At 40.2% G+C, this 23,004-nt stretch overlaps 1 protein-coding gene across 3 annotated transcripts; it reads right to left on the bottom strand.

Moving 5' to 3' along the window:
• Positions 1-476: 476 nt before the first annotated feature.
• Positions 477-22,971, bottom strand: LARP7 (La ribonucleoprotein 7, transcriptional regulator). 3 transcript variants are annotated; one of them, XM_071431326.1, is made up of 13 exons: positions 22,781-22,971; positions 19,165-19,373; positions 18,117-18,217; positions 17,925-18,008; positions 15,105-15,269; positions 14,527-14,635; positions 13,689-14,063; positions 13,011-13,140; positions 10,428-10,576; positions 9,467-9,585; positions 7,020-7,179; positions 4,956-5,047; positions 477-948 (listed from the first exon to the last, which is right to left on the bottom strand). In XM_071431326.1, the coding sequence occupies exons 2-13, from the start codon at positions 19,370-19,372 to the stop codon at positions 868-870; spliced, it is 1,773 nt and encodes a 590-aa protein (XP_071287427.1). In that variant the 5' UTR covers position 19,373; positions 22,781-22,971; the 3' UTR covers positions 477-867. The 3 variants fall into 3 exon arrangements, with proteins under 3 accessions (XP_071287427.1, XP_071287426.1, XP_071287425.1); XM_071431325.1 differs by lacking the exon at positions 22,781-22,971 and adding an exon at positions 22,441-22,597 and having other exon boundaries at positions 13,689-14,060; XM_071431324.1 differs by lacking the exon at positions 22,781-22,971 and adding an exon at positions 22,441-22,595.
• Positions 22,972-23,004: the final 33 nt, after the last annotated feature.

Here is a 23,004-nt window from a genome sequence, read left to right as displayed (position 1 = left end):
GATCACTGCTATTTCCTCTCCATTCAGACTCAGCCAAACAGAAGTGAAACCTTGTGGAGAATTCCAGTTTCACGTTTGATTTTCCTCTTTTTCAGATTGCTGGTTGGTCCTCCATGAAATACCTTAAAGCCATTAAAATCATCATCCTAACTCGTGAATTATACAACTTGCAAGTGAGTAACAAGATGGAGATGTACCAAACACACTCTTATTTCTTCTTCTGAAGATTCCTCTAAAAAATAAAAAAGTCTAAATTCAGTTTAGTGTGTATTTATGTAAGTAAATTTCCTTCCAAACTCCTCAATGGCAGATTTCCTGCCAGCCCTACCCACTTGAAAATAACAGAAGATTATTTTCCTCTATTTTCAAACAGCTCGATGGACTAAAAAGAGGCCTAGAGAGCTTTATGTAGCATCTACCACTTTTATTATTTATAGTCTCATAAAAAGCAAATGGAAGAATTAGAGATACACAACTGAAATTCTCAAGCATTTTATTTTATAACCTAGTGTATAAAACATACAAAAAAACCAAAACAAAACAAAAACAAAGCAAAACAAAAAACAAAAACAAAAAACCAAAAAAACAAAAAAAAGAGAGAGAGAAAATCCCAACAAAGTGGAAGAGAACTAAAGGAAGATCTCATAATACACATGTTCCAAAAAGCTTTACCTAAGGGCTCAGAAGCAGTAGACACTCAGCCTAGTAAAAATGGGGTTCAGAACCAATCTTCACACTTGCAGTCTGCAGAGTTCTGGCTCCAAGGGCCCGAGCTGGGTTGCTGGAAGCAGCAGTGGTTGTGGGGGCTGGTGTTGGATGTTTTGTCTGGAACAGCTACAGTTCACTTCCAAGTCCACATCAGCCCTGTTAGTTGTCATCAGTGAAGCGAATGTGTTTGCTTGTCTGTTGGGTCTTCTCCAGCCGCATCCTTTCAGCTTTGGCAATCAACTGCAAGCAGCAAAAATGACGTGGAAAATCAGAGGAAAACCATATTGCTAGGATTTGACCTTATAATCATAATATATTCTATTCCTCCTTCCTCCCAACATGGTTGAAGATATCGAAATGGCAATTTCAAAATCCTGAAATACAGCCTCATGCAGCAAGTTAAAAATTCTATCCTTTTATTAGATTCATTTGGCTACTGATGTAGGAAAAACAAGGTCAAATCACAAAAAAGCCCAAAAAGAGTGCTTTATGAATATTGTGGAATTTTAAACAGGAAAAACCCCCACATATATCCCCAGCACACCACAGAAACTCCACATTAATGCACTGAAGAAAAACCACTGAAGCACAGAAACCACAAGAAACACACACAAAGTAAAAACCCTCATAAACCCCATACATGAACAATTACACAAACATATTGAAAACACACACAAAACTCACATGTCATAAAAAATCCTAAACCCAGGCAAAAACATTGACACTGAAACCACAAACTTCCATAAGAACACACACAGCACCACAAAACCTTAAAACCCACACAAGAACATGAAGAAACCACAAACTCCCCTAACACCACAAAAACACACACACAAACCACAAAACCCACAAATCAACACAAGAAAATACACAAAAAAAACTCGTGGAGAAACACCACAAACCAACACCACAATCTGAGGGCACATAAAAACCCACAGAATCCAACACAGGAACACTCAAAGGCACATACAGAACACACAACTCCCCCCTAAAAAAAAAAAAGCCCCACCAGGCTCCCTCAAAATAACAGAAAAAACCCAAACCCACTAAGAAACACCAAAATCAACCTCTGAAAATATGTAATCTGCCAAAAAAGTACCCAAAAGGAAAAAAATTACCAAAACTCTTCCAAGCTTCTCAAAACAACTCCAAAGCTCTAGTACATGAAGAGAACTCTAAGTACATATAAAATCGCCAAATCCCACAAAAACAACAGGCAGAGGCATGTACAAAACCCACAAAACCCATCACAATATACACAAAACCACACACACAGGAACCACAAACCAACACAAGAAATCATATGAAAATGCACTCACAGAGAACACAGAAATACCACCAATTTTTTTTTTTAAAACCCCACAAAAAAAAATCCAACCAACCAACCAAAAAAAAAAAAAAAAAAAAAAAAAAAAAAAAAAAAAAAAATCACATCCCCTCAATAAACCAAAACCAAACCAAATCAAAACAACAACAAAAGCCCAGAGCAACTTCTCTGCTGGGGGCTACTCAACCATACTAGCTGGAGTTATGTGGTCACTTGCACCCAGGCAATCCAGTGTGCCAGATTTGTTCACATACAAATCAAATTATTTATTACTTCTGCATATGGCTGAATCCTGCACACAGCATGGAGGTACACCTTGTGCTGCTGCACTCCCTGTGGCAGGCAAGATTTGAGGCTTTCCAAAGCAGTTTCCAGCAATAAAACTGACCTCAAGATGGCTAACTTTTATTCTCTGTTGCCTAAAAAAAACCCCAGTTTAAAACAGTTCAGCCCTAAGAAGAAGCAGAGTACAGTGGTTTAATCCTTCAGCATATAGGATGGAGAGTGCCAAACATGGGAAGGGAAGCTCTAAGATATGAGCTGCCCAGTTCATATTGCTGAGTGTTTCTATTAGAGAATTTGCATGAGGATTTCCATTTCTAGCTCATCAATCCAGTAGCAGCACCTCCATGTAAGCACAGGGCTACTCCTGAATGCAAAGAGGGATCCAGCTATTCCACAGACACCAGGGAAAGGTTTCACTTCCACTGGCACAGTTCCTATAATAAACCAGATGTCCAAAAGAGATAGGATATCCCAAGGCCCCTCAGAAAAGGCCTGGCCATCCTTTGGCATGAAAAAGGTGTCCCTGTCTTCCCACCAGGCCTGGTAGATTGTCACCAATTTTTTTGATTGATTCAGGAATTGAAATCTCTACCACTTGCTTTGGTTTTGGGCACTGCACCAGCTGTGTGCTGTAGTGATCCTTAACCATTATCCTGAGGAAAGCAAAATGGGCCTGGATGTTTTAGAAAAAATGGAAAAGAGGAATCTCAGACTGCCTCAACTGTCCATGCATTTCAACACTGATTCAAAGAAAATATAAGATGCCTTAATTCCAATCATAATGCAGCTAACAGGCAAAAAGTTCCACTTCAAAATGGTGTAAGGGATTTCAAATGTGATCAACAGAATAGAAAGGCACACTAATGGCACATTTTACTGAGTATGTTAAATTATGAATTATTATACTGCTTCTTTCTACCTTTGAGAACTTCAGAAGAAATCATCTTGGAAGTACTAAGGAGAAATTTTCAAATGGGAAAATATTAATGAACAGAAAAATATATTTATATTATCAGTCTGTATTTCAGGAATACAGCCTGTAAAAAAGTGACGAAGGGGTTAAAACTTACTGACTGCAGCGAGGCATTCTTGTCTTGATGTTTTGCTTAACAGCTTTAGCATTTAAATAGAATTCCCTGGCTTTGAAGTTCACACCTCCCTGTGTGGAAAGGTGATGGGCAGGGGGAAGGAGCAGGAGTTTGCATCCTTGTGCTGCCAATTGTTAGGCAGAACCGAGACAGTTTGTATTTGCAAGCCTAGATGAGGTACATTACTGCCCAATTTACACCAGCTTGGTCAACAAATACCAATCTTCAAAAGATGAAGAAGAGAAACTTGATAGCAAGGGCTCCTACAGTCAAAATTAAAGTCAAAGGTCTCACTGGCACCTTTGGTTTAAAAAAGTAAAAGTACATTAAAAAAAATCCTGGAAGCAATCAGAAAAATGTTCTAAAGCTGTGGTTTTCAAATTCCAAATTCCCTTTCTGCTTATATTAAAGAAAACTGGCTCGAATCAATGCCATTTTCAGGCTTTCATGAAAATTAAATTAGACATTCCGGCAAATTCTTTACGCACATCTTTGTTTAAAAAAACCCAACTCATTTGTCTGCAGGATCTCTGAAAGAACATTCACACAAACAGGATAAGATATGCAAAATATCCCTTGTACAAGATAAGGTTTTGACCTGTATGACTGCTGGTCCTTTAGGTCAATTAAATATTTATTTTCCATTTTATGTGGGACAGGATTTTTTCCCTAACGTCCAGGAAACAAAGAGTCTCCAAAGTCAACAACAAATAATTAAGGTCAGATGATTCTGAAGTTTTGCAAGCCACAGCAAAAAAAATTCAAGCTAAAGCCAACTCAGAAACCTTATCTGGATTGTGTGTGAAGCAAACCTGGCAATAAAACGTCTGTGAAATACTCTCTGGCTCCTCTCTGTCAAGTCAGGGATCTGCCCGGCTTAGTCAAAGAGCCCTTCATGCTGGAAGGAGCTGCTGGGGCTGCAGCAGAGGCTGCAAGTTCATTGCAACACTCGCTCAAGGCTGCAGCCCACAGGCACAGCCAGGAGAAGGCTGCAGTGTCCCAGTTTGGAACTGGAAGCTGCACAGCCATGGATGCTGGCAGCAGCAGTCAGCTTTGGCTGGGGTAGAGTAGGGGCTCCTGACCACTCTGGGAACACACAGGATTCACCACAGCAAAATAAAACTGTCTTAATGGTGAGGGAAATGAGATTTGTTCTCAAGAAAATTATTTTCTGGATCATACTGGAGATTTAAGAGTTTAAGACTTGATTTCACTAGAGCACATCAAGACAACTTAACTTATTAATGAGCTCATCCAGACCGGGTTTCAAAACAAATCCAGCTTACAAATGAAGTTCAGGCCTTTAGTCATGGACTTAACTTTCTCCAGTTGTCCCTGCAATGACAAGCCTTGCACTTGTCAGCTGCAGCAGGACAGCCACACTCTGTATTTTGTGGCTGTAAAACCCTGCTGCCTGGTCAGTAGGAAGTGATTTATCAGAATTAAATACAGAGTGTCAAACCACGTGGAGCAAACCACGTGGAGCAGAAGCAGGGTCATGTTTTCAGCCCTGGCTGCCGAGGGAACAGCTGAGATTTGCAGGTTACCTTCTCTGTACCCCGCTTCTTTTCTCGAGGCTGGTTCAGCTTAGCTTGTCTGTCCACCAAAATCTTCTGCCAGTAACGCTGCTCATGGTCACCTTGGGGGAAAATGGACATGGAGCAATGTCAATAAACACAGCCACCAGAACTGCATCCACTTCTCACACTCATTAAAACATCTGTTAGGAAAACCCAACAAGTATTTCCCCAGTAGTCTTAAATTTCCTACCCACAGAAGCCACACAGAATTTCTCTCTATCTGTCATCAGTTTTAGCTGAAGTTTCACCACAGCACACATAGGCCCCTTTGATTTACTGATGCACTCAACCTCTGACACATTTTAAACAGCTACCAAACAGGAGACAAAAGAAAGTAATTACTGTAAGAACAATTGAGACTATTTTGTTTCATCAAAACCATTGCCTGGGGAATTCATGAGCGGTCAGGAATATTTGAACATGGGCAGCAACACAAAAGCAAAAAATTCTGCAGTTCTTCTCAGCAGCAACTTTGCAGGGAAGCAGCAGTTTGCCACTGTTCTTTCTGGTTTGTAATGTAATTATCACAATGGGAATTTTGTGATATCATTTTGCACGGTCTCAGGGTTCATCTTCAGCCACAGGGAAGTTTCTGAATGATCTCAGAAGAGATTCCTGCAGAAGTTAAGATCTCAATGTGATCACAGATGCTTGCCATCTTGCCAGATGCCAAGCTGAAGATACTTAAAGTCAAATCCTGAAGAGTAAAATACTACTGGGAAATCTTTAGTCCCTGCTGTAGAGAGCATTAAAGATTCTTTCCTTTTCATCTCTCACCTTCTGCCACCAAGTAAAACAAAAATCCTAACTGTGAGTCCTTTGTGCATTCCTGGAAAGCTTTCCCATTCTCATTTCAATGAGCCAGTTAGAAAAAAAAAATAAATCTTAAGACCATGAATGGAATGCTCCTACAATGTAGTACTTACTCCTAATCTCCTACTACACTCTGATGTAAGGACACGAAACCAGAGACAAACAGACACAGAGCACACAGCTGTAGAACACAAAATTTGAGGTTATTTCTGGATCTCTGAAACACAGAGCACACGGAAGACAAATCTATCTCCAAATGACATTAGCAGCACTCACTGAGTCTCAAACTTCAATTAACTTTGATATCATCATGAAGGTTAATGCTTCCATCAAAGCTCCTCCTCCTGCAATCCTTTACTGGCATATACATCCCTGCACCCAGCAGACTGGGTCCTAAACCAGGATTTAGGCAAGTGTGGGGTAAAATATTTAAATACAGATGAGGCAGTCTCATATTGACTGTTTAACCCGTTTTGGTTTTTGTTTTTTTTTTTTTTTTCCATATTACAGTTTTTGGTGCATCTTTTAAAGACAAAAGTTTAATGAATACAGCAAGTTTGACAGGCTTCCTCTTTATTTCTATCCCTCAATCCCACAAAAAGGGTTCTCCACACTTGGCAAACTAATCCAGTCTAATACAAGATACAAATTTAGAACAGCACAGTCATTTCAGAAAGAAAAACCACACATTAAAATGAAGTTGAAAAGTAGAGCCCTTCTTATTCTGGCCTAAATTATTCAACTTCCTGAAAATTAAGATCAATTAGTGGGTAAGTGCTAAAACCCACTTTAAGTGTATCTGTGCTGTTAGATCCTTGCCATGTCATTTCACACATATGCTCAGTATTTTCAACCAAGTCTTCCTTTAAAATTCTTTTGCATTATCAGAATGTTCTATTCATAAAGCTGCAATGTGAATTAGGCTCTATAGCCCTTTGCCACTGAAAGTGAAGCAAATCCACCTAAAAAGAGCAAAATTAAGTCTGTAATAGCAAGCAAAAATCATCATTTTGCTCTGAATAGTGGCATAAAATCCCTTCTTGTTTTATCAATTTCAGAGTATTTGCAAAACAAGAAGACTCCCAGAAAATAAAACTACTAAACATGCAATCTTTTTCTCCTGAGACATCTAAATATATCCATAAATTCATCAGGAATGATCCCTTTCACAGTAATTAAGGCTTCTTCCATACTTTCATGAAAAAAAAGAAGCCTTACCAGTGAGAACTTCGAATTTCCAGTTGTTTTTGATCTGTATTTCTTTGTGTGATTTCATGACAGTCTGTGCATCCTCAGGAGTCTTGAAACGGACGTGGCATTCGGTGTCCCCCTCCAGCATGTCAACATAAGCCACCTCAGCCAGCACTGCCAGAGCATCCTGTCAGAGCACGACACAACACACACCATAAATCAGCCTTCAAAAAGAGAACTTAAAAAGAGAGACTTTTGACCATTCCATTTGGAGGTCGTTAACATTTTCAAGAAGGTCATGAAGTAGGAGGCAGTAACTGAACTTTGTCATTTAATCGATCAATCCCTTGTCAAAAGAGTTTTGAATTAACATTTTTTCCTAAGAAGGTTATAACTGAATTCTGATTTATGAGCCTGCAACATCTTCCCATCTATCTCTCATCCTGCCCTCCCATTAACAATTTAAAGCAGCAATTCCTGGAAACCTTATGGTATCATTTTACTAATGGAGCATCACCCATTTATTCCAATGCTGTATTGGATTTTTTTCAAAAGTAAAAACTGTGCACTGGAACATCGATAGATCTCAGTCTAACAGAAAAATATCAGACTTGATTCTACACATTAAATGCACAAAAGCAAGCTCATGCATGACAGATGATTTGAGAAAGCTGCAGTAGTAAAACAACTCTATCTTTATGAAGTGACCTCTGCCTGAAAATTTTCACTGACAGCAGAAGGGAGAAGAGTCACAAATGCTCTTGCAGATGAAGTACTTCACTTGTAATTCCTGCTGTTAGGGAAATTAAGTAGGACCACACATTCCTAGTCAATTTTGTTCACAGCAGGCAGCTCAAGTAAGATGCTTCGATTCAGGAATCACACACTGCTTTTAACCCTCCACTACCAAGGGCAGCCTTAAAACAAAACAAAAATTAAGTGACAACGCTGTCAAGATCCTTTGAGAGCCAACAAAAGCTACTTTTCAGCTTTATTCTGTTATCCCAAAGTCATCCTTTCATGGATAAAACAAACCAAAGAGTTCCTTGGAGCTGGCAAAAGTGAGTAGCTCTGAGGAGCATCTTGAGGGCAAAACAGGGAAGCAGAGCAGTGTAAAATTAGAATATCAAAATAATATTTAAACTACACTGCAAAGACCTTCCCAAGTCGTGTGGCATGCATCACTGCTTCCATGCAACGAGAAATGCAGCTCAGTTCTGGAAGTCTGAGGGGAAAAAATGCCTGAAGTGGGGCTTAGTGGCAGTTTGCTGCAGCTGAAGGCCCAGAAACAGCAAAGGCACTCTGGTTGCACTTTCCCATTGCCCACAGCCTATCAGGGTGTGACATAAACTTAAAACCCAGTGAGGAATATCCTGCAGTCCAAGAGGCCCTCAGAGGTTACAGGAACAACTTATGCCACATTCTCTCTGTGTCTCCAGCACTCAGCTGCCTTCAAACACACAGAGAAAAATCAAGCTGCAGAAGCTGAAACCCCAGCATCAGTGAGATGAGGGTTTCAGTGAGAGTCTCACATGTTGCTTAGGTTCATGCACACACCAAGCCTCATACACTTACAAGCAGCTGGTGACTCGAAATGGCTTCCCTGGTTACAAATGTTTGATAAACAGTATCAAAAATGGAATTTTAAACCATTCCCTCACTGTTCTGAGTGGGCTGGGTATGTGTGTGCACCAACCTGAGTTCAAGTTGTTCAAATTCTTTGCAGTTGTTACTCATCCTAAAGTGCAATTTGGGAAAGAAAACGTCCTGTGTAACATTAATAGAAAATTCAGGATCTGGAAAAAACCTGTTATTTCCTTTGGAAAACTCTTAATATTTCCATTTCAAAAGGATGAAGCTTAGAAACTGGTATTTTCCTTAAAAAGAACTGATGTGTAACTTTTGATTTGTGTCATCACACAAAACTTGCATTAGGAAAAAAGTGACTGAATCAACAAGTTCCACTCCCATCATTCTCCCTGAAATGGAGTTTTTGTCATTGTAAAATTCTTTCTGAAATCAAGAAAATTGGTTTCTCATGCAGAGAGCATTTTCCTGCCCCCAGATTCCTGTTCATGATAAAAACACCATAAACTTTTCAAAGTCTCCTGTCAGGGTGACTGGCACAGTGACAAACACAAAAAACTGAAGAAGTCTCCAGCTCCTTTTTTTTAACTGGAAAGCACCAGAGCATTGCTTATTCTCGTCAATATTTTCATGATAAACTTGACATTGCTCCAGGCACACTACAGGCTTGGTTTCCTTTGAAACATCCTCCCTTAACCTATTTTGCCACTGAAAAATCTGCCATTTACAGATATCAAGAAATTTTTACTCAGCTACCGACCAAACAGGCAAAAAAAAAGACAAAAAAAATCAGTGAGTCTGGGTGAAATGGTATTCCATATTCAAAGATTTGGGGGGCAGGGTAAGAGGAAAGGCTAACAGCTACCCTGAGGTTACAAAGGCATTACCTTGATCTGCTTCCTGCCCGGCAGGGGCTCGCTGCTAATGATCTTCACAATTACTCCGCTGACAAACTGAGGCCCCATTGTGTTGGCCTTGGCGGGAGGGGCACAATCTTCACTGGTGGCTGAGGGTGGGGGGAAAGAGAAAAAAGTTTTCATATTTATTAGGTTGAAAAAATTAAGACATTATGAAAGCACAGAAGTAACAGTGTAAATAAGCATCAAATATTGTTACTGCAGTTTGAGGTTTATTAAAAGAAGGATCAAGATTGTCCAAAGGTTCAAGCCAATTTTAGTAAAAAAAAAAATCAGCTTCGAGAAAAAGTCTTTGAGACATTTTTAAAGTCCATAGGGTTCTTCCTACAAAGACATTTTACATTGTACCAATAGTAACCCCGCAGTTATAGAGTGATGATTAAAAACATGGAGAGGGCCATTGGAACATCAGTGTGGAGGTTAGTGAAGAGACACAAAGAGTATTCAGAGGAAATAAAATAAAGAATAATTCTAAACCAGAAAAAAAGTAGAAATTGATCTACAAAGATATAATTTCGAGGCTCTTGCCCCTGGAGCTGATAAAGTCTTCTTCCAAGCTGTTTTTTTTAATACCTCTGGGACAGTTAAACCCAAGCTGGTCTGGCCCAAGATGCAGCACCAAGGCAGCTGATTATTCATTTACCTCTCTGAGGCCTAATCATGACAACTACCTAAATATATCTGTAAGCCTGGGAAGTGCTATATGCTGAAATATGCTGAAATCACTTTAGTATTTTCTTACATAACTCCTTAGTACCAAATCCAACAAAATATAGTGAGAGGGTAACTTTTACTATCTGACATTTTTAGAAAACAGCAGCATTTTACAAAACAAAACCTTCTGGCAGTGTTTCTGCAAGACCGGGGTCTTACACCACTTCTGTTTGCATACCGGAAACACTAAGGAAAAAAAGACAAAACCCAGGATTACTTTTGTCATTTTCAGATTTCTGCACACCAGACTCCGTCTCCATTTCTCCCACGGGCTCAGGTTTGATTTGAGACATGGTTTTCTTTAAGGAGGCCATACTGGCTTTCTGCAGAGCCAAATATTCCTGCTTCAAATCCATCCATTCGGTCCTAAAAGCAGCAACACAGGCACAGGATGTCAGTTGCAAACAAAAACTGATGTTTACAAACTTACAGGTAATTGAACAGGTTACAAACAGCTTTAGGTGGACTTGGTGAACAGTGCAGACCATTCTGCCACCAGAGATGTCCCTGCACGTCGGTCAAATTCAATTTTTTCCCTAACTCAATCTCCCATGGCTTTGCTTTAGAGAGTTCCAGCAACATCAACCTATCATTTCTACAGAGTGGCTTTCAAATTTGCTTTAAATATTCAGACAGCATTGAGAATAGTTTGGTGAACTGTGGTTTCCACTGGAACTACACAGAGCACAGGCACCAAATTCAGAGTTAATTCAGAGACAGTGAACCCTCAATTCAGTGAATTAGTTCAGTGAACCCACTCCTGTGTCACTACATTAAGAATCAGTCATTCATTTTCGAGAAAAAAATCATTGCTGGAAAATCAACAACTGGTTAAACCAAAAACCTACCGAGATAAGGACATTCCTCCCTATTCAAATGCATTTTGGTTCAAAAATCCTCCCCATGGAAGCAATTTATATATTTACATACATTTAACATGGAGATGTTTCTGCAAACAGCCAGAGCTTTGCTCCACAGCAACACAATGCCCGCAGTGGCACTGTGAGAACGACTCATTGTTACCCTAATCTGTGCTATCAAACAAGCTGATAGAGGATTTTTAAAGAGGAGGATATCTTCTGGTAATGGTTTTAGCTGTTAACACTGACAACTGTATACTTCAAAAAAGCATCCAGACTCGCCCAGGATCATACATTCTCAACGGAGCAAAGGCATTAAAATAACAAAAGAGCCACGTAATGATTCTTGGAGATAAAAAGGCAACACCATCCCATAGCAAGGTTTGGTATAAATACGAGCACTAGGAGGAACTTTGTTACTTGCCCAGCCAAAGGAGAGGAGATCATGGAGCCTGAGTCAGGCAAGTATTTGCAATGCTCATACTCTTTAAACATTTCACATTTTACCCTTTTGCTACAATTGAATAACCTTTAACCAAAACTCTTGTGTTTGTTGCAGTATGCTGAGAATGCCGACGGCAGAGGACACGCTGCGCTGACAACCTTTTTTTTTTTTTTTTTTTTTTTTTTTTTTTTTTTTTTTTTTGGTGGACCCCTTTTACTTTAACATGGAGGTGCTTTCTGTGATATAGCAAAAGTAAGTGCTTCCATGTTTTAGTAGAGGTGAATCCTGATCGCAATGCTGAAACTTCACCCTGGATTATGTGTTTTTTTTTTTTTTTTTTTGGCCTGCACTTCGGTTGAAGATTTTTAGATCCTGAAGATTACTAGATCCGGGAAAAAATTTAGCTCTCAGCAGATCTTTTTCTAAGTGCTTAAAGTTCATTTGAAGCGATTTTTAATTTTGAAGGTCTCCCTTTGCTTTAACATGGAGGTACCTGCTGCCTATAAAAGTAAGTGCTTCCATGTTTCAGTGGCGGTGGATCCTAATGCTCGAAGGCTTCTTACAGGAAATGTGCATAAATGTTTTTTGTTACCGCGGTTTTGATTTAATTTTATGTAGTTTTCCCTTGAAGGACCCCCACAACTTAAATGTGGATGTGCTTGCTTTGGTTCTCAACAGTAAGTGCTTCCATGTTTTAGTGGTGGTGAATCCTTTTAATCTCAACACCCTCTCTGGAAATGTATCAAATAATAAAAAAGTGTTTCTATATAAATCAAGATATTGCGGCACAAGGCGGCAAGGACCCCCTCAACTTTAACATGGAGGTACTTGCTGGATGCCCAAAAAGTAAGTGCTTCCATGTTTTAGTTGTGGTGACTCCTAAAAGCCCTACACTTGGATTAAAAGGTTGGCAGAACTCCACACGTCAAGCTATGAAAATTTAAACTCTTTACTCTTCTTGCTACAGGCTAATACTGTTGCTAATATGCAACTCTGTTGTATAAAAATTGGAATTGCACTTTAGCAATGGTGATGGACTGTCAGACATACCAAGACTTCAGGAATAAATAACTTTAAAGGTTTGAAATATGGTGCATTAAAGTTTTTAAGCAATAAAACTTCAATAAACATTACAAAACACGTGGCCTAAATTTCCTACAAGTGACTACAAACAGTGCATACTACAGAAAAGCGTAACCATTCAAACATTTCACAAACATTAAAAATGTGGTACCACAAGACAAATATTTCCAAAATCACCGAGGTATATATACTCAAACAGCAGTAAACTGTTTAAACACTGAAGAGGCCCAACATGAAACGAGATTAAAACCTGTGGGTTTATTTCATTGTTACAAGTAGGTATGACAAGTGCAAAAATTGGGGCATTTTGTTCTCATTTAGGAGGTCTCTTAATCAAGCCAGCCACCCATTTCCCTAGTTCTACCATTAAGGAAAAATTATTCAGAGAAAACTGGTAATTTTTTTCACCTACTTGGAGAGAACCCTGAGGGGAATTACTTCTTCCTCCATTTTGTGTCTCTCTTTGTGTTTTTTCTTGTGTTTCCTTTTGGATTTGGAAAGAGATGTGTCTTTTTTGTCTTTGTCTTCTTCTGCAGAAACTTCTATATTAAAACAGGTCAAATGAAAAAAAAATGTATTTGAACACGGATAGTTAAACATTTTCTTACAATAAAATCACATTCAATATCTACTGCTCCTTTCTATTAACTGCTTCTGGTCCATTTAATTGACTACCCAAGTTTACTTTACTTCTCACAATAAATCTCCTTTCACTGCAGCTTTTCTTATCTCATGCAACAAATGCTTTCTCTTTTGTATTTTAATTTATTTATCTAGATTCCCGTGCTGTCTCCATTTGCCCAGGCTGTCTGTTTAACCAATACTTTACAGTTCTATTGATATGAACTTCTTTGAACTATTTAGATTTCTGATTAGATTTTCCTACTTTAGTGTTGCAAGTTCTTCCTCATTCCCTCTGTAGCTCCTCTCCTTCGAGTGACTCCTAACAAGGTTTAATTTGAACTGCAGGGAACACTGATATGCCCAAGCTGATCTAATGCTTCCACTCTATCATTCAAAAGGGATATCTACAATTTCATTTCATTTTTGCATAGAAATTATGATAATTAAAAGTGGCAAGAATTTTTACCATTGGAATCTTTTGGAACTTCTGTTGTTTCTTCTTTTATTGTTTCAACTTCATCTTTCTCAGCAGTTTTCTTGACTTTTGGAGCTGATGTCTCACCATCTCCTGAGGTGGTTCTTTTTCTCTTTCCTGGCCTGCTTTCCCAGGTTACCTCGGAGCTCTCTGTTCTGTCCCATTTCCTCTTTTCCTTTTTAGAGAGCTGCTTGGGGGGCTCAGTTCCCTCCATCTCAGAACACTCTGAGGGAGTTCTGTGCCTTTTAGACTTGGGTGCTGCCTCTGTTGTGTTGTTAGTGTTGGATTCCTTTGGCTCTGCAGCTGCCTGTGCATTGCTCTCTTTCTTGATTTTGGATTTCTTCTTTTTCTTCTTTTTCTTCTCTTCTGGATTAAAAACAAAACATTTAAAACTGCCCATGATTCAACACTAGATTAGACTTGTTTGATTTAATTTTTTGGCCTTCACCTAACAGTTGCTGGTTAAATAAAGAATTGGTGATAATCATGAGGAATATTAATGTGATTTTCAGTATTAAAAAAAAGGAGGGTGTCCGAGGTCTGGGAAATTGTATTACAACACCAGAAATGAGGGAAAATGTTTTAGTGATGAAGTTGCAACATAAATCTGGGATACTGGTTTGTAAATTAGAGTAGATTTTTCATACTTCAGCCCATGCTGGCCAAACACAGCAAGGTGAATTGTTTTTATGAAAAGCTTTTAAGACACGTGAAATTAAACTGCAGTAACACAGCAGGTGAGAATTTTCTCTTCAGAAGCTGAGGCACAAAAGTGACCCAAGAAACTTAATAACACTTCCTTGATTCCCAATAACTTAGCACCACTTACCTACTACAGTGGTGTCACTTGAATTCAGTGTAGGAACTGGTTTATTCTTTACTGTTTTGGGGAAAATCCCAGGTTTCCGTGGTGCTTCTTCTGGTGGATTATTCAAAAACTAAAACAAGGAAATTGAGAACCACAAAATCATACTTTCTTTGAAGAGTCTGCGTCCAAGTTAAAGTTAAAACCAACAATCTTTATCACACTTCAATATATAAATACTTTCAAATCACATTTCCATACAGAAAATTAGGTATGACCACGCTTGCTCGATGAAATTTAAACATCATTTTTTTTGTTCACAGAGATCTCTTTCTGTAAAAGATGCCAAGAGCAGCCAACCAAATTACTTACAAAAAAAAATTATATTTCCAAGTCTTCAGGTTATTAATAGAATTAAATCTTTAAAGAATTGTAGGTCTGGGAGCAGGAAAGAAGAGCTAACTCCTGTTAAGTGAAGCTTTTAAATGGTGATATTTTGGGAATTTCTCTAAGATTCAGTGGGTGACCTAGTAAAGAGCACAGCATTCATATCTCAATGTGTCACCAGGAACAATGGCAGCAGCAGAGGCAGCAGCACTCACCTCAATGGCTTTCTCTGCTTGTTCTTTAGTTTCAAATTCAACAAAAGCAAAGCCCTTTGGATCCCCAGTGCTCCTGTACCGGGGGATGCTGACGTAAACGACATTGCCACACTTCCCAAACACCCGCTCAATCCAGCTGTGATTGACGTTTTTGGGAAGCAGCTCCTAAAGGAGAAAAAAAAAATTCAAGTTTGATATCAAAACGTTGAGAGGCAAAGTATCCAGGTAGCAAAAAGTGACCTGAGAACAGATCTCTGATTATTCATACTCTACAACAAATACATGATATATTTAATTTAGATGTTTCTCTTCTTCACATGACAGATACCAAGAGCTCACCCGCAGCTGGACTTTGCAACACAAAATCTCTTGGTAAATTTTAAACCTTGGAGGAAATACCAGACTGGCTTGTCCCAAACTACCCTCTGCAAAGCACAAGGTATTTTTTTTAATTGATGGTAATGCAGGTAGGTGTCACAGAAAGAATTCCTGCAGGCCAGTAAAGAGTCACTACTAATAAAATTTTTACCAGTAGCCAGTATTTTCAAGTTTAATCCATCAGATGAGCAGAACCTTTTTCAGCAGTTTCTTGGATGACAAAATTTATTTCATCTGATTTTTATTTCTATAAAATCCTTAATATAGCAACACATTTTAGCAGCTTGCAAACACGGTGTCTGAGTTCAGCATTTCCCCTCCCCAGTCACACAGAAATCGTGTCACACTAATTTCTCACTAGACCCAACTGAACACTTTAAATTCCTACTCTCAAATTCATTCCTAAACTACAACAGAGTTGGCACTATTTCATTTTTGTTCACAAGTTACTGCAATAAAATGTTCTCCTTGTAGGGAAACACTTATCACATTCAGATTTTCTTCCTTCATAAAGTTTACCATCCTCAGAAAAACATTTTATTACAGTTTGGCTTTAAATTGAAAAGCTAGTTACTTCAAGTTTTTTCACATTTTAATAGTATAATAGTGAAGTCTGTGGTAAAGCATATAAAAAAGCAATACCTGGGCTACTTCTACTTTCCCCATTTCCACATACCAGTTATTTACAAAACATTTGGCCACACACTTAAGCTTTTTATGGACAATGTCACTCAAAACTTAAAATATCTTATCAAAAATGATATAGACAAAGTATTTCAGAGTTCTAAGCAGTCCCTGTAATCATGTCAGGAAAATATTATGTCTGGCACATAGTATTTAAAAAAAACAAAAGCCAACCACCTTTTCCGGGCTTTTGGTAAGGAAGGAATCGTCAGAGCAGATCAGCTCCTCCTTATCTGGATGGGCTGGCATTCTGGCCATGATTATTGTGTATCTTTATCACAGAAAACTCAGTGCTGTCTGGAAAATACTAACTCAGCTGCTAACAGCTACAGGTACACAGCAAAAATTGTACCTGTCATAAAAAGCAAATAGAGACAAAAAAGCAAACCACCACAGTGGCCTCAAATCTGGTAAATAAAATTGCCCAGGGTTTAAATAAGCAAAAGCTCAACCACCAGATTTCTTCCCAATCTACCACTCAGTTGGCTCCACAATGTAAGAGCTTTTTAACTCAGACCAGGCTGAAATACCAAGGTGAGATGCAGACTTATCCCATCAGCACAAGCTGATGTGATTTTCATTTAAGTTAAGCAGTCATGCCAGTATCAAGGTGTGCTATTAGGAGGATAGTTAAAATTTTTCAGGTATAGTCAGTCTTGAAAAGAATGGTGTTTGTGTGTGTACAAAAGCAGAGGCACTTACAGTAACAGATCTTATAAACAGATAATGCTGTTTAAAGTACCCTGATAAACTTGGGAATGCAGCTAGATCCTGTTTGATGAAGCTAATTTTGTTGTTATTAGAAAGCTTCAACTACATTAATGTAATTAGCAAATATTTCTTAATACCACTGGTGCTCCTCTAATGGCATTTAAAAAGCCCAGTGAACACAGCAATAGCTCAGTGCAATGAAATTGCACCTTTCCAGCCTGGGAAGCAGCATTGGCTTGGCATTTAAAACCATTTAAGCTGACACCAAACAAAGCCCTTTCTTGCCACAGCCACTCTCAGCTCTTGCTCACCTGCCTGTGCTTAATCAATTTATTTCACCTGTGCTGCAGGTGAAATATGATTGGCTTTTTGCAAATATTAAAATGAATATTATATGTGTTGTGTTAGAAAGTAATGCTGTATTAATTCTCTTAAGTAGTGTGCTAAATATAGTTCTAGGTTATAATAAAATGTTAAAATAGAAACTATGCTCTGTAGGATACTTTTTTTAAAGAAAGGACTTGCAGCATGATAGCAACCACAGGACACCTAAATCTTTCAGAGAAAAAGAATTTATTGCCCTCTTATCAGAAGTAACAAACTTCTTCCCACCTCGAAGGCACTGTTAGGATTCAGAGGAAGAAGCTGAGGATGACCAGACAGAATCCTGTGTTTGAATGGAATTTATGCATCATGTATGAGATGTATGAATATGCAACAGGCTGTTGTTTTTAAGGGTTAATCCTTTGTTCAGGGGTGTCCTTTTTCAGGCTCCCGCTGCCCAGAAAAAGGTACCTGGATGTCTGTAACTCTTTGTCTCTATTGTCTCATATTGTCCTAATTCAAATTGTCCAAATTATTATTACTCTAATTGTATTACTATTTTTATAACCATTTTATTACTATTAAACTTTTAACATTTTAAAAACAAGTGATTGGCATTTTTCACATGCACAATGAGCAGCAGCCAAGGAAAATCCTGATGCACAAATACAGTTTCCATAGTTAGGAACAAAGGAACAGGGACACATACAAGGCCAGCCTTACCACATAGACTGTCCGACTGTCCACGTCCGTGGGGCACTCGCCCAGGGGCTGCCGTCTCCTGATCCTGGTTCCTTCCAAATCCAGCTGAAAGCAGGGAGAAAGAAGCATTTTCCATGAGATTATTGCTGACTTCAGCACCCCAGCAGAACTCTTACAGCACCAGCAAATACACAAGGGTGAGATGTTCAATACCTCTACAACAGATGAACTTTTAACTGCCCGAGCGATCAGCTTCCCATCAGTAGTCAATTTTTTCATCTTGTTGAAAGAAACAAGAAGTGATATGTCAACATCTAGGGGGAAAAAAAAGTGTAATTATGAAATCAGGTGATGTGTTCTACTCCACTTGTTTTCATGTGAAATTTAATTTTCTTCTGTGCTAACCATTATCAAAGGAATTTTGTTCATTTACCTCCCCACTGATAACCGCTGTCTTTGAAAAGAAAGGAAGAAAATCTCCTTTTCTGATGTAGTTTTACAGCACAAAAACCAATTTGCATTGAAAATATGCCTCTCCTTCAAGTACTCATCGAGTATTTAACCCGGTGCTGCCAACACAGAGTCCCTGCTTGCACCTCAGTTTTAACCAGACATGCTGCTAAAACCTGGACAGAAAATTATGTAGCACTAGTCTTAATAAAAATTTAGACATGTCTAGTACCTCTAGAAAATGCGGAGTGATTTTTACTTCTTTATTACTTCAGTAATTATTTAAGGGGGCCCTTAGAAAAGCTCAACTAACCACAAAAATTGTCTGAAGAGACTCACAGTAACCCTAGAAGCAAATACACAAGTTCTTATCAAGCTTGTAGAGAGAAAATTAACCAAATACCTATGCTTAACAACATATTCGAGTGACATTTTGATTTCTGCAGCTATCTACCCTGCAAAACAAGTTCAGTACCTCTAAGGGCAAAATGACTCCTGTTTCATGGCTTGTTCTTAAAATTATATAAGAAAGGACAATGAAAATCAGATCTCCCAAACAGTCATTTCTATCCTGGCAGATGTCTTTATCCTAGGGTTGACAGGACAGGAGGAGAGCAAGAGCAAATAAAATTTTTTAAATCTAGTACAGGTTCTACCTCCTGAGCTGCTGATGCTGATTTCCAGCATGGAACTCCTGCCTTTCCCAGGAGAAGACACGCACCTCAAAATAAACTGTCACTGGTGCCAGCAATACAGGGAAGGACAAAGTGAAACTCAAGTGTTTACTGAAATATACTGAAAATAAACTTACACCCATCTCTGGACTTCTCTATTTGTTCTCGAAGAAATCTGTCTTTGTGGAGATTGACATCACCAAACCAGAAATCCACTTGCTTGGCTATATCTGCCAACACCTGCTTAACTCTTGACCTCTTCTTCTTCTCTCTTTCCTTCTTCTGCTCAGTGCTTTCTTCTTCCATGGCTTTGTCTCTCTCTGTTTCAGTCTCCATTCCTGTCATTCTGTCAAATGAGACAGCAATATAATTTTAAAAACACAAAAGGGGTTATTTCAAGGAGTAAATGTTCTGGTTTCATCTTCTGCCCTGTCACCAGAAAAGCAAATTACTTGCCAAAAAGAGTCTGCAATAACTAAAGCTGAAAAGCAGGTAATTTCCCTCCTCATAAACATGTTTTTCTAAGAATTGAAAAAAAGATACACAATTTTTTTTCCACTCCCCTTAACTCACAGTACAAACCACTAGAAAGATCACACACAAAACCCAGGAGCACATCACACTTCAGAAACTAACCTTGTATTAGCCTTGATGATGGCAGATCTGGTAACAGTAGGGTTGGTTTTTACAAAACTGTCTTTATTATGTCAAAAATGCAAACCACTCTCTCCAGCAGCTACCAAAGCCCTGCCCAAGAGCAGTAAGTCAAGGAAGTGTCCCTAATGGCAAACCCGGGTCTGTCACAACTCCAGAACAGACCCCTGGAGAATAAACCCTACCTAGAACCAAGTGACTTGATATACAGATTCATCTCGAAAAATATAAAACCGTTCTAATGCACCGATTCATCTCTTTTGTTCATGTTTCAATTCGCTGTAGCTGAGACCTGCCAGTCACCGCTTCAGTACCTCATTTCACACCGGCAAAACAATGCAACACTGCCAGAAGCAGACAGCTTTTGGAAAATTAAATTACCACAAAAATTAAAGCCATTAATGTCGCAATCACCATATGAAAGACTTCAGCAGCAGAGAGGGAAACGAGAGCACAGCCATCAGAGAGGAAGCCCACCTCGACAACAGGATGGCAAAATGGAAATGGCCCCCAAATTCTTGTGCAAATGAGGCTTCCTCAGCCGGAGATCAGCTTCTCCCCCGCTGGGAGCTGCCTACTCCAGATAGGGAAAGGTCAGCAGTCACCTTGGAAAGATAAGCCAGGTAAAACTGCTCATCAAGTTCAAGCTCCACTCAAGGCCTACAGCAGGGTTTATATATTAATAACCAGCAGGCAACACCTTTCATAACCAGCTGAGGGCTGCACTGAGGTGCTTCACAAATATAAAATGTCATTGTGGGCTGTCTGTCCTGGCTGAACAGCATGAAGGGACCACACCAACACCTCAGTGTGGCCCAGGACAGCACAGCTTTGTTTTAAAAAGCATTTTGAGTCACTCAGCTCGGGGACTTCCTTCCCAGAACAGGGAAAAGCAGCTGCAAGCTGCATTTCAGGCTTTCCTCTCACTTTGTCCTTTACAAACGAAGCTTTGAGGAAATTACTTTGCACTTCAAGCTCCTCCCGAGTCAGAGCAAATATCAATGATTAATAGGTACATAAAAACCCAGTAATTAATTCAGCAGTGTCCACGTGCCCGGGTGTAAGGCAGTCTGTATTCCTCACATGCCAACTCTCACACTACCAGCACTACTCTGATAAACAAATTAAAATCAGAGCAAAGCAAAAGCAGGGTCAAAACCTCACACTGATAAAGCAAAGAATATTCTCCCCAGAAGAAATAAAATCGCAGTGCCTCTGTGTGCCAGAGTGAAACCAGAAAAGGAGGGACGATTAAACAGGAAGAAGGAACTTCAGGAAAGCGAAGATAACACATAATAAATAAACAACAAATAAATAACGCAGCTGCACACTCATCTATAGACTCGATAAAAACTAAAGATTTCAGTGCTAACCTACACACAACCCCAGCTTCTATTATTATCAACATCTGGAAAACAGAATAAAATTCAACTGCAATACAAGGGTGCAGATATAAAATATAGTTTATTCTTTTAAGCACGGATGCAAATGTTTGTTTGCTTGGGATATTTTAAAAATTAAAATGGGGCAAGAGGGGATGAGGGAGAAAAAAAGAGGAATTCAAAATACTTTGTGCACTATGGAAATGTTTTTGTGGAGTCACGGGCAACCCTAGGTATGTACTGCAGAATAAATGCAAGTATTCAGCAAACCTGAAACTACTTAAAAAGACACATCCTGAAACATTTTACACCAATACAGATGTAGTATTACACCAATCAGACACAGGCAGAGCTGCAGGCTGAAGTTCCTGCCCTGCCCTGAAACGTCTCTCTCTGCAAAGTGAGGTAACAAAGGACAGGCATTAATACATGGGGGCCAGCACAAATTTCTTAACCTAAAACCAGAAAAACTTCTACTTTCCCCCTCCCATTTTACAGAATGAAACCAATGCATTATTTTAATCTGCAGTTTTAAGGCATTCCATGGATTTCAAGAAACTGGTGTGCCGACAGGCAGTAAAGGCTTTGCTTCCACTTGACACTGATGAGTGTTAAAGCTGTTCCCACACCTAGAGAAATCCCTGTGTGCTGGTTGTACCCTTCCCTCTGGCACCTCAGGAGGGGCAAAATGGATTTATTTCTGTTCAAGACTGGACGTGGGACTTAGTGCCGTGGTCTGGGTGACAAGGTGGGGATCGGTCAAAGGTTGCACTTAATCTCAGAGGTCGTTTCTGTAGTTATAATTAAAATATATGCCAGCACCAGACTCTGATTGGGTGGATTCACCTGTACGACACCAAAAGGACAGCCCAATTTCTTCACAATAGCTCACCCTCAAGAAACACAAGTGAATTTTAAGAACTTATTTCTGGTTCTTCCCTGTGGTGACAACCAGGTGATTAGGGAACTGAACAAGCAGCAGAGCTGCTGGAGGTAAACAGAAGGAATAAGTACATGGAAGCAGAGTGGAGGTGGTTACAAAAACCAAGCATTCTGCGGCCCAGCTAGCTGCTGCATTAGACCAAAACCACTGAAAATATATGGGAGAACTTCACCTTATTTACTCCTCAAGTAAGGGGCACGCCACAATGTGAAATAGATTTTTCTAGCTCTGACTTATGCTGAGAAGCCTGAGCACCATACACTTACCATAGACCAGGTACTGACCACTGCAGGTGCAACTACTGAAGGCATTTACAGATTTTACCGACACAATATTTAAAAAAACAAGCACAGACTAACTCCGAGGAGCCCAAAGCCCCCTCAGCACGAGTTCCTCATTTCACCAGGCGCCAAGACACCACGCACAAGAGTCACCTGCGCATCACTTGCGGGCAGAGCCACCTCAGCGCCCGGGGGTAGTGGCCAGCCCTCAGGAAGGCGCCCCACGGGTCGGGATCAGCGGGCACCGGGAGAGGAGGATGCCGGGGGGCGGGCACAGCACGGCTCAGGGTTCCATTGCGGTGACCTGAGGGGCCCGACACGCCCGCCCCGCCCCGGCCCTGAGGGGAGCGCGCGGGGGCGTGAGGCGGGTGGGGGGGAGCTCCGCGCGCGCGCGGGCGGGCGGCGGGAACGGCGCTGAGGGACCCACAGCGCCCCCTGTCTGCGCCGCCACCGCTGCACCCGGCCAACCCACAGCCCCTCCCCGGCCGCTGACCTGCTGCTGCTGCCGCCGCCACACCGGCTCGGCTCCGCCCGGCCCGTCCGCGGCTCCGGCTCTGCCTCCGTCCCCGCCGCTCCCGGCGCGAGACGCGCTGCCCGCTCCTCGGCTTTCCAAGGGAAAAAAAAATAATAATAAAAAAAAAAAGCCCCGCGGCGGCGCCCGCGCGTGCGCGGCGGCGTCGGGGGCGCGCCGGGCTCTGGGCGCACGTGACTTCCTCC

Source organism: Agelaius tricolor, unplaced genomic scaffold, assembly GCF_023055355.1.
Source record: "Agelaius tricolor isolate 1412-34295 unplaced genomic scaffold, bAgeTri1.0.p SCAF_8, whole genome shotgun sequence".
NCBI lineage: Eukaryota > Metazoa > Chordata > Aves > Passeriformes > Icteridae > Agelaius > Agelaius tricolor.
Note: the sequence above shows the minus strand (reverse complement) of the source record. Positions and strands in the feature narration are given on the sequence as shown.